Raw genomic sequence first — 12391 nt, 5'->3', positions numbered from 1 at the left:
CTAAGTGATGGAGATGCTCTAGGTGTTGGTGAAAGTGTGTCCCGAACAGGGAGTGCAGCACCAATTGCTTTTTGTGTGCACCTATGAGGTTTGAATAAAATCATTATTGGTGTGCAGCTTGGCTGAAGTTCTGCGATGGGGACGATGGTATTCCCCATATAGCTGCCTTCTTGGCATGTTAGGGCATTGTGCAGCTTAGAAGGTTATAAAGGGCTTTGGGATCATCTGTTGAAAGACAGTAAAGAGTGAATAGTCACCAGCATGAAGAAGCCATACCGTGCCATGTGAGGGTCTCTTTGTTGTTTTGCACCTCTACAAAGCAGGAGCATAAGCCACGCTTTTTCTCCAGTTTTTTTGGTTTTACTTTTTTTCTCTTGTCTGCAGTGGTGGTTCTTTCTGTTGTCTGTTTTGTGGGAGTTGTTTTTTAATTTTTTTTTTTCAGTCCGCAGCTCTAGTCCATTAGGTCAGTTAATTAGATTTACTGTTGAGTCAAAGTCCAATTGAAAAGGAAAATAATCCTGCCTGAAGTCTGGGTGATGATGCATTGAATGGAGAGAGAGCTGTAAAAGCAGTCATGGGAGCCAGCAGTGAGTATGTCTTCAATAATTTAAAGGAACCTTTTTTGTGGCTTCATATTTTGGACCCAGTCTGCAGCTGTCTTTACGTTGGCTTGGCTTCGCTGGGAAGCAGTGGAGCTGTGCCAGTCCCTCTCAGCTGAAGCTTCTGGCTCCCTCTCTGTGGCTGGTAGCACTCTGCAAGGTGAGCCACTATTTAGACAAGGTAAGATTAATTCTCTCCCGCCCTCACCTCCCATCATGTGTTTTTCTTATGTGCATCTTGACTCAAACTGTCTGAATTTAGTGCACTGTAGTAAGAATTTATGCAGCATTTAGCTGGGACTTTAGCAAGGGCTGTGTGTGCAAACACTGCAGATGGATTTCTTTCAGTAAAGTTCCGTTCTGCTCCCTGCTTTCCTAGTGGTGCTCTGGAAAGCTGGAGTTTGGACCAGACACAGGGTTAAAGTGCAGCTGGACCAGGAGACGGGCAGTGGGTGCCTCCAAGGTGGCGTGCACAGGGTGAACTCCGCATTAGCAAAGATTTGAGGGAGTTGGGTTGGTTTCTTGGTCTTTTCTCCTCCTTAGACATACTAGGATTCAACACTGTAAATTATTGGTATTTACAGACCAAAATGCTTCTTCTGCATTGGTGCTGGACACCTTGTGCAAGCTGACTTTCTTCTTTCCCCTCTGTTCCTACCTCAGGTGCTCGCTGCAGCTGTCACTGACTCACATGTCCAAGTTTAGTGCCTAAAATGAGGTGGGATGAGCTTGGGTGGAGATGTCTTCTCCAGGAGGAGGCATCCACAGTCAGGATCTCTGCTGCAATTATTGTCTGTTTACAGCTTCTCACCAAAAAGAGGCCAAAACAAGGAAAATGACTGATAATCCTAACAAGCCTAATGTCCTGATGGAAAAAAAGACAATGAGTGAAACAACAGCTAGTGGAGAAGGTGTTTGATTTTAATTTACTCCGTCAAACATGTTGTCTAGGTAATGAGCATCTGTATACGCACTCTAACAGAAATGCACTTTTTTACGTGGTTCTTTTTTCCACTTTTTGGCTTTTGGCAGCTTGATGCACATCCCCTATGTGCCATCTTCTGCTCATGTGTAAGGAGGTCGTGGATTCACCTCTTGTAGAGAAATGGAGCAGGCTTTAAAAGACAGTATATTCTCCTAACCATGTATATCTGTGAATGTTAATTGGTTTTTGTCCCATAGTAAGGGGAAGGTGGAGTTTGACTTGGACATCAGGGCTGTCAGCTGCTGACTGAGGTAATTTCCATGCAGAAAAAAGATATTTGAGGTGTGAATGCAGCCTCTGTGCTCAGGAGGACTTGATGCTGGGTGCCTAGAGGCACCACACTCCCTCCACTGATGGATTTTGGGCAGGCTGTCCTCTAAACCCCGGCCTAACCTTCAGAAAGCCTGGGCTGTGCAGCAGGAGGTCAGATGACACCTGAAATCTGAGCACTGTGGTATTTTGTTAATGATTATAATGTTGTTAATAGCAATCATCAGTAATGCTGTTTGCGCTGCAGTAAAGCCCAGATGGCCCAATAAAAATCACCAGTGCTCCAGGGCAAACCGCATCTTGGTGACTCGTTACCATCTTTTCATTACTTACCATAAAAAATACAGCCTGCAGTGCTCACAGTTAGGGGGTATATATAGCCCCGAGGTCCTGTGGTGACTGTGTGTCTTTCTCCATCTAAATAAGCTCTTGTGCATGTTTAGATGACAGGATCTTTAGGGCTTGTGAAACAAGCAGTGTCCCCAAAGAAGGGAAAGTCCTTTTCATGCTCTGGGTACTGTCTGTGCAAATGCAGAGGGAAAACCTGCTTTCCCATCTGACCTGGGCGAGAGCATAGCTGGAGCTGGGACAGGCATCAAGGCTGATGGTGTCTGATGGAGCATGGTGGTAGGGCTTGTCCCACGGCACTGTTTGCATGTGAAAGGTGGCTGTTGCTCCAGCAGGACATGATGCTCTGCCCAGCAGAGAGAGCAGGCCGGGGCAGGGTTTGCTCGTTGATGGAGAAGTGTCCTTGATAAGCGTGTGACAGCTGGTGAGAGCTTCACAGTGAGTACGGCTGAGGGGGCAGCTCATGGGCACTCTCTCTTCTGAATCATTCATAGGATTCTTTTATATGAGTCTCTTCAGTCTTTAGTATATTTAAAAAAGGACCGTATCTCTCCTTTCTGTAATGATTTAGGAGCATTTTTTGATTTACTTCTGTAAGTATTGGAGTTCCTGAGGGAGTGGTGTTGTACGGCGAGACTTTGAACACCCACTCCTGTGTTTCAATAGCTACTGCAGAGAGGCATTGACAATACCATCAAGTGTCTCCATGCACCAAGTGCTGTAACAACGCATGCTTTCAGGCCACAGATCACTTTGATGCTTTATCCCAGGGCTCTAATCAACTTCCAGTTAATAGGCAGCACTTGATTAAAACAACAGATTGCTGTTCAATAGCAATATATGTGGTTCCTCTATTGGCTCATTTTCCGTTTCCCTTGGCCTTTGGGAAAATTTAGGAACCATTTAATGAACTTCGAATTTTTAGAGAAAAAATAATCACAGCATTGTTAATGTGTGTTGCTAATGATGTAGTTCTGGGTAGTTTAGTTTGGTTTACTTTCACAGAAATGTTTTCTTTTTGAAGAAATACTGCTTGTTTGAGCATACTCTTTGCTTTTGTGGCACTACGGCTTGAGAGTAATTAGGTCTTCCTTGAAATCCTGACTTCTTGTTGGAGGCAGAGGTTTGGGGATTTATCTCTGTCAGGAGTAAATGGTCACTAATGGCACAGGTAGCTCCTGGTGAGAGTAGCTCTGCCCCACTGTCACCCTTTGTGCCTAGCAGTGTGGAGATACTCTGGTACAGACCAGTTTGGGTTTGTGTGTTGTCTAATGAGCTTTTTTTTGACACTTGATCCACATAGCAGTTTCTGGGGCAGTTGCTGGTGGTGAAGATGTGGGGAGGAAAGCAACCGTGACCTGGTAGAAAAGGCTAATAGAGATGGGCCAAACCTGAAGGTGGTTGTTGGCTCCAGACCTCACCTTCCAAGACAGCCCGGGATAGATAGAGGGGCAAACTGCTGCACCAAAGGCTTGCAGCTCACAGACCCCCTCAAACCCATTGCAGGTGGAAATAAAACTAATTAGGATTCATTCTGGTTGTGATGTAAAGTTGAGCCTGCAGGTGGCTTGAGTCCTGGTTGAGGAGAAATGTCTGAAGCTCCTCAAGCCTTAAAGCATTCATGTTTTCTCCTGTCAGTTGTGGTGATCAGACTCCTGGTGTAGATGTAGGAGACAAGGTGATGGTTTTGGGTTTTGTTTGCATAGGATGAGATTTGTAAAAGTCCCATGAATGGGATGCAGAGATAGCAAGGCTTTCCAATGGTATTTTTTTAATTAGCAGGCTGATTTCCAAATGTCCCAGTTAGCTGAATAAACTGATAATGATTTTGTCCTCAGGCTTCTCCAGAAATACACCTGAATTTTGATTGCCTGCCTCCGTTGAAAGCATGACCTTTAGATGTCAGCATCACCTCTAGGTGCTTGTTTGCAGGGATGGAAACTGCAGCATTTTTGGGGTCATTACATATCTACATTTTGACTTGCTACTTCAGATGCTTATCTCATTTCCTCTATTGCTTTTTCTTTACCACAGAAATATTAAGGCACTTTGTCTTTTGCACACATCTATGAGGGAAAAAAATCTCCTCTAGTATTTGAGGCAAATGAAACTATATTTTTCCCCATGTGGGTAAGCAGGAGGAAGCGTTTCTGTTTTGAAGTGCTATCATGCTGGGGACTGTAACATCTCCTAGATGGGCAGATAATTAGGCAACTTGCTGCTAGAAAATTGTTTCTTATTGCCTATTATATATGTGTTTCTGAAGTATTGGACTGTCTGTATATTCCATATATCTGGAGCTCAGAAGCAGAATCTAGTCTGTGCTTAAACCTGTGTAATCCTATCTTAGCCAAAGGCAGGGAAAAGAAAAAAACATTGATGTCAGCACTGGCTTTTCTGGGGATTTATACCTGTTTAATTTAGATCAGAATTGGCCTTTATGTCTGCTGTTATAAAATACTTAATGTTTTTAGGCACTGGACACCATATGGTCCATGCTGTGGTCTAGGCAGAGCGGAGTGTTCCCAGTTGGCACCTCCTGTCATCCTGGCTGCTTTGCTCTGGGTCCTGTGGCTGCAGGAGATGACCTCGCAGGTCTTGTGAGGGCATCTCTTGCTCCTCAGGCAGGGAGAGAGGAACAGGTAGGTGCACCGGCAGCCGGAGACCTTGGCCTTTGGAAACTGCTCTGTCTGGCAGAGCCTCTCCACAGTGGGTACGATGCATGGATTTTGAAACCTTTCTGAAGGAAAGCACCCATTACTCTCCGTCCTCCAGATCCCCACCTGTGGCTTCCCAGTCTCCACAGTAGGTGCTGTTTGTCAGCCTGGAGCAAGTGGTTCCAGTTCCCTCTGGAGCTGGGCGGGTGCAGACGTTGCAGGCAGCAGCCTCACCGAGGAGATGCTGGGATGTGTGTTTTATGTGCGCGTCAGAGCCTGATGGAGATTAAATTGATAAATGTGAAACCGCTGCATCTTCTCCTGTGTTTTTTTGTGCTCTGTACTAAATATTAGAGGCCACGCTTAAGGACGCAAGGGCAGAATTTGGTCCACACCCGTGACCTTCTCAGTGTACATTATTAGTCCTGTTGCTGCCTGCTCCTAGGAGCACCCTCTTTGTGCTAAACAGCTTTTTAATATTGATGTCAAGCAGTTCAGAAGTACTTTTCAGACCTGCTTAACCTCAGATGTAGTAGCTGGTGGCAGAGCTCGGTGGCCAGCATAGAAAAAGCTGAGAGATCCTTTCTACTCCCAGAGGATGGGAGTCAAAGCGCTGCCTGCACGAGCGGTGCACGCGTGTGCAACAGGGCACTTTTTGCCACCCTGCTGAGCCCTGAGTGCAGGGAGTATCGGTGCGTCAGTGCAGAACAGGAGTGTGGTTCCTGCCAGAGAGACCCTGTGGTCTCCTGAGCCCTGTGTCCTCGGGGAGGCTCTGCTGCCAAATTGCTTGTGTGCAGCCTCGGTTGTGTCTTTTCTTATTTTTCCCTTTTCCTCTGGATTTGGATGCAGCGTGCAGTGGGGCTGCCAAAGCAAGACACTGATGGTTGAAGGTTTCTGGGTGTAGGTTTTGCAGCTGGCAGTGCAATGCTGGCCAGCAGTAAGTGTGGCTGCAGGCGCTGTGGTTAGTTGTGCCTGTGGGGCCACAGCCCTTGCAGTAAGAACATTTTCTGTGTAGGTATTTAATTCAGTTCCTAGCCCAGGGTATTGGGTGAAACTTTCACAGGCTGTGCCAACAACTGAGGGGGAGACATTATTGCTTTCCAACTACCTGAAAGGAAAACTTTGGGGGCAGTTTGTTAGGGAATGGGTGGCGGTGGACTGTAAGGGAGCGACCAGTGAACTGGTGTGTGCTGAGTGAAAACATTCTGCTTAATGTCTGGCCTGAATAAGAAGGCAGATGAAGAACAGAGGCACATTCCTGCTTGTTATTTTTCTTCTCTCTGAGTTAAATGGTTTTAATTGCATTGCAAGTAACTGATGTAGGTGACTGAAGAAGAGTTTAAATTATTTGTGCCAGAGCTCTCCATCCCGTTGCATGTGCTGGCAGTCCGTGCCGTGCCTGGGCTGCAGCCCTGGGCTGGCCGTGCGATGCCTGGTACCTGCCGTGCAGCCCTGCAAGGAGCAAGGCAGCTGGGCTGGACCTCGCCTGTGCAGGAGCCCCGTGAAGGACGTGGGCCCCCACCCTGATGAAAAGTTTCGTGTCACATCCAGGCCCCTATCAGTGTGATATGGGTCCTTTAGGAGTGCTGCATCAGGAAGTATATAACACAAAAATGTTTTATTTACATCGCTTTGATTGTCCGCAGGAATTCAGCCTTTTTAATGGACATAAGTGAATCCAATTTTTTTTTTTCATATTTCAGCCTTTCTGTTATAAAGAGATTTTTTTAAAAAGAAGCCTTTCTGTTTCCAAATGCATCCCTTGATAAAGAGCAGCTGCAGAAGGAATTGGTTTGACCTCTGCTTCCTTAATTGCTTTTTGCTGTGTGCTGGCCTGGAAATGGATGTTGCTATTGTGTAAATTATTGTGATGGTGGAAAAAGAGCTTATGAAATCAGGTGTGTCGTTTCTGTCAGGAAAATAGGTTTCTTAAATGGAAAGCACTATCTACCTGTCCATAAGCAGAGGCTGGGTCAGTCAGAAACTCCCAAATGATAATTACCTCACTTTCTGCTTCTGAGCAGCTCCCTGGATGTACTGGGTTTTTTTGTGTCCAAGAGCAGATTTAATCTGAAATCTACACTGAATTCCTTTCAGACTCTGGGAGGGGATGCTGAGACATCGGGTCTCCCTGTGGATACCTGCTTCGTCGGCAGGTCCCCTTCCAGCCAGGGCAGAGGGCAGCCCCACAACCGTGTGCAGCTTGCCTTGTATCTTGAAAAACTGTCGTGTTGGTATCGGGTCTGAGCACTGTGGAGTCCTGGTGGGTACGAGTGGAACATGCGGGGTCTGTTTAGAGTGTGACGTTAGTCATCCCTGCTGGGCTTTGGAGCCGACTCAAGTGTCAGACGTGAGTGTAAATGGCATAATAAGAGCAACAGCTAGTGCATAGTTGTTGGTGCTCAAGGAAACAGTTCCCCATCTGTTTGGGAAGAGATTGCCAGCGCAGAGGAAGGGATGGGGGAGAGCTGTAACCCCTCCCTGCACCAGGACCAGAGCCCACGATGCAGAACGGCTTCAGCTCAGTGCAGTGGCACAGCCAGCCTCTGCTTTCAGCTTCCCACCTGTGCTGACGGGCTCCTACCGTTTTCCTTCAGATTGGTTCTTGGAAGAACTGGTGACAGCAACAGGGAAAATTGTGCTTCTGAATTTGAGCAAAGAAAAGAGCTTGTTTGCACAATACTGACCTTAGCACCTTCTCCTGGGTAAGGTCCGTGCAACAGCTCGGTGCAGCTCAAACATGAGCAAATCTGCTCAGCAAATACTGGCCATTTTAAGAGTGGAATCAAGAAAGGCTTGTGCTTGAGTTTTAAAGACCCATGAACTGATGAATGAAGCTGAATTTTTAGCACACAAACATCTGATCTTTTGGTCAAGCTGCGAGTTTGTAAACCCGGGGTCAAATCTGGTGCCATCTCTTGTGGTCTGTGTGTGAATAAGCATGTGGCCTTGGAAAATGTCTTCCTAGTTCTTCAGCAATAAGTCTGCCTCTGAGCTATCTAAACTAGTTAACAACAGAGCAACAATGCTCATATAATTAGCCTATTAATACCCTAAAGGAATCAGCATGCTAATTGCCTGATGATGAGATTAGCAGCACTAGCATGAGATTATGCTTTATAAGAGCTCAAAATACTTAGATCAACAGTAAAATAACAGTTCCTCTTATTTAGCACACCTACTCATTTTACAATCCTGACATGGGTTATTTTTGAGGAATTGGTATGCCTGGGGTACTTCCTTACTGTTAATTTATACTGTGATTAATTGACGGCCTTTAAGACTTCATGGTTTAAATTACTTGGTATTGTCTCCCAGGATTAGGCTTCATCTTCTTTCATTCTTGAAGAAAAGAATGGGAAAAAAAGAAGGGAAAAAAATCCTATATAAAAAATGAGGGAGGCATTTGGTGTGGGGGTACTTTTATGTGATTTTATCACCGTATTTGTTTTCTTTAGGATAATAAATCATAGCAGGACATGTAGCATAGCCATGATAGATACACTTGTGATCCATTGCCTTGCAGGAGAAGTCGTTAATAACTCTGGCAGGCTGTGTACTGGTTGGAGATGGATGGCTTAAAATTCTTCCTTGCATCCTCGGAAGGTGGTCTTTCCAAATAACACCAACCTGGCATCGTGACAGGTGCTTTCTCAGCGTCGCGTTGCAGAGAGCTAATGGCATCACCCCAGGATGACTGATTGGGACAAGCAGGAGAGACGCAGTCTTCCTAAAGGGAAGATGTACCCCCAATTCATTTTTAGCAGTGGTTTGAAGGTAGTTGCAGAGTAATTTTATTTTTTAGTGCAATTATTTGGAGAAATGATTGGGGCGCTTGAAGGTTTGCTGTTACCAAAAATATCCCTGGGTAGTTTGATGCAGAGAAGAATCTTTGCCCATAAACTGTGTGTCAGAGCTGTCGGAAGGAATAAAGTGAGATATAACTTTGTGAAGCTTTATTTTGTGGCTGCACTGGCAGATCACACCTGAATCACCCAGAGCTAGACCCCATACTGGTGCAGCAGCTAGGAACCAGCCTTTGCAGAGTATGGAGATGGTAGAGACACTGAGTAGTATGTTAAAATAACACTAATTAATCGTGGGATATAGTATGATAGGAAATACACAGACTTAACCAAGATGTGCGGGTAAAATTGTGGTTGAGTACTTAAGTGCATGGTGTCCTGCCAGCCTGGAAGGGTGCGCACTGCATCGGCTGGTGCTCCAGGGATCCCCAGACGTCGCTTTGCACTGGTTTCCAGCAGGCCTGGAGAGCTGGTACTGCTGGCAGGGAGGGCAGTGGCAGCAGTGCTCGGCTCCACGCCAGGCTCTGCTCCCCCTTTGAACTTTCTCTTGCTGCACAAGCCTGGGTGGATTTGGAGCCCCTGCAGACATTGGTTCTTAAAATTCCCTCTCTTTCCTGCGGATCTATTTTAATCCTCAATATTCCAGCCAGTGCCTGTGGATATTCTGGCTTCAGCTTGCACAGGCTTTTTGTTCAGCTTTCTAATGAGCCGAGTCAGAGCTTCACTTTGCAGAACACAGAGTGCTTTTGCTCCTGTCCAGCAGCAGCGTGCAGACTTCCCTGGGATCAGGCCCATTTTTAGAGTTGGCTTCTGTCTGTGATGTTTTGTTCCAGGAGACTGAGCTAATCCAAAGGACAGGGTGTTGGGTTGATGTCTCTCCCTAGGTTGCTTTCCTGGACTTTAACAAGTAGCTGCAGCAATAATTGTGGTGAGTTGTTTCTGTGTAAACATCCTGCTGACAGCCTGTGTGTGTGTGATTCTTGTCTCCGAGTCAGGAAGGCTATTGATTAGCCCTAGAATGGTGCAGGAACACTTGCGTTTGGAGGAGGACAATTGAAGATGCTGCTTGTTCACTCACCCAGCTGTGGGTTGCTTGACTGCATTTGTCATTTCTCAATGCCCCAGCAGAGCTTTCAGCATTTCTTTACACAATGTAATTGTATTTCAAGGCCAGGCTGGATGGGGCTTAGAGCAAACTGATCCAGTGGAAGGTGTCCCTGCCCATGGCAGGGGGCTTGGAACTGGGTGATCTTTGAGGTCCCTTCCAACCCAAACTACTCTATGAATCTACTTTACCTGTTCTTGCTAAATACCATGATATCTGTGGATTTACGTCCTCTGTTTAATCGAGTTATATTTCAGTGTGTAGTACAGCTTATTTTATTCCTTCCAAACTCCTGATTTGGTCTCTAACAGTTCTGAGGTGCAGTTACCTGCCAAGAAATGCTAGTGCCTGGTTTGCTGCACGAGGGGGGCTTTGGCAGGACGCTTGGTTCTCTGGGCACAGGGCTCCAGGAGGACAAGCGATGCTTTTGCCTTGACCAGTTTCTGTCTCTGCTCTCCCCAGTGTACGGGCACAACGTGAAGAGCAGCAATGACTTCATTGGGAGGATTGTGATCGGGCAGTACTCGACTGGCGCCCCGGAGTCCAACCACTGGCGCCGGATGCTGAACGCCCACCGGACAGCGGTGGAGCAGTGGCACAGCCTGCGGTCCCGGGAGGAGTGTGACCGCGTCTCTCCAGCATCCCTGGAGGTAACATGAAGTGGAGGACTAACAGCAGCCAGACCAAGCAGGCAGACGACAGAAAAGAAATAACCCGCCAACTGAAACACCCCACGTCACACCCTACACACACCCCACAGCAGCTCCGTTGGACTGAAGTGGCTGCCGGCACCCAACCGGCCGTGGTGGCCTCTATGAACCGTGTCCCACTGGGTCTTGGCCATTCCCCTGGGGCCACCAGTGGCCCAGCCAGCTGTACCTCTCTCTGCTCGGCTCTCTGCATCCTGTGCAGTGGAGCATGTGGCTGGGCAGCCTGGGCTGGGCACGGAGGTGCCGCGGGAAGCACGGAGCAGTTGGAAGAGTTAGGACTTGCCTCTGCTGTCCTTCCAGTCCAAATCCATGGTTTATCCCCTCGGAGATATAAGTACCTGTGTACTCTCATTGGTGAACGTGGTAATTAGGCTAGAATATTTTTTTTAATGGTAGAACCTGTGGTGAAATCAGTTGACTCCAGTTTTGTCCTTGTACTAGTTTTAACAGAATAAGCTCCTGTTAGTACGTGCGCGTGCATTTGTGTGCCAGGGCACGCACGTGTGTGTGGCCGTGCAGCCGCGGGTCACCTGGATCCGATGTCATGTCAGCGGTGAGACCTGCCACTCTCCATAGCAGTGTCTGTGCGTCAAGTAGATACAGTGGTGATACAGCAAAGTAAACATTTCCAGTAGCGTTTGTACTGAGAAAGCCAGCTCATGTCTTTTCAAACCTGTGTTGTGCAACAGAAACCTGCTGCAGGGACTTTTGCAGTTAAGAAGAGCCAAAATACACAATTTTAACTCTCTCACAGACTGCAGTGGTTCTTTCTGTGTTGCGTGTGTTAACCCAGGTAGTTTTCTGGGTCACTAAGTGAACTTAGCTATGGTCAATCTGTCCTGTTGGTTGCTTCTGTACATTTTATTTTTCCACAGCGTATTGTCTGGTATGATGCAGACTGTATATTTATTGAAAATAAAATTCTATTTAATTGTGCCATGCAGACTGGGGTTATACTTGTTAGCAGCATGCACCTTGGTGTTGAGTTCATCAGTTCCGTTTATGGCACAAGAAAAGCCAAACTGTTGGTATTTACCCCCTTGTGACTCACTGCAGATGAACCAGGGTAATTTGAGAGAATCTGGGTACCTGCTGATGGAGATTGGCTGCCACAGTTAGGGATGGGCAAGTCTTAAAAAGCAAAAAAAAAAGTCCAACATGTTTGTGCTCTACTGTGAAGGTCTCTGTTGTATCTCTGGTACTAGCATCATCCCTGCAGCACGACTTTGATCTGGGACCTGTTCCAGTTTACACTGAATCGTAGGTGTTTCCCTTCTGTGCTCAGAGCATCCTTGTGCGTGTTCTCCATGCAACGGCCTCTTCTGATATGGTGACCCTGCTGTCGTGGAGGAGGGGATGCAATGAATACAAGGAGGCTGCAAGAGATATTGTCTCCCCTCTGCATCTAGAAGCCACCTTTTAGCAGCCAGGGGAGAGTGACAGTGTGGGCAATAGCAAATCTCTGTTCTCTGGCGTCCTACTGGTTTGTCTCATCAATAATGCTTCCAGTATGGTGGAGGGAGAGCCCATGAGGTGTCCTGAGCCAACACACACTGTAGGAGGCCAGTCTCTTCCCATGACTCAAAAAGGCTCAGGCAAGGGGCTGCAGTCCCTGCCATTGATAATAATGTTCTTCCATGTGGGGTCTGTTGGCAGCAGCACAAGCTCTGGGCATCCGTGGAAGCTGACCTGAGACCTGCCACATGCTTTGCTCAAGCACTGGGGATGAAATGTTAACAGAAGGCACTCTTAGCCCTGAGTCTGTCCTTGGAGCTGTGAGGTGTCTGTTTTACAGGAAGGGGGAGGGGGTCAGGTACATGTGAAGGCAAAAATTGGCAAGGGAACCCTGCAGAAAGCTCCGTAAAGCCAGGATGGAAGCATGCTGAGGAACTCCTGACCTGGAGAGCAACC

General features: G+C 47.0%; 1 protein-coding gene across 1 annotated transcript in view; it reads left to right on the top strand.

Annotated features, from left to right (window-relative positions):
- SYT17 (synaptotagmin 17) overlaps positions 1–11538 on the top strand; it is a 30706-nt gene extending 19168 nt beyond the window's left edge. The window contains exon 8 of the mRNA XM_069869904.1: positions 10233–11538. Within this exon, the coding sequence (XP_069726005.1) occupies positions 10233–10429 (197 nt within the window). The 3' untranslated portion in view covers positions 10430–11538. The remainder of the gene's footprint in view (positions 1–10232) is intronic.
- Positions 11539–12391: the final 853 nt, after the last annotated feature.

This window comes from Phaenicophaeus curvirostris, chromosome 16 (genome assembly GCF_032191515.1).
Source record: "Phaenicophaeus curvirostris isolate KB17595 chromosome 16, BPBGC_Pcur_1.0, whole genome shotgun sequence".
NCBI lineage: Eukaryota > Metazoa > Chordata > Aves > Cuculiformes > Cuculidae > Phaenicophaeus > Phaenicophaeus curvirostris.
This window is presented reverse-complemented; position numbering and strand designations above follow the sequence as displayed.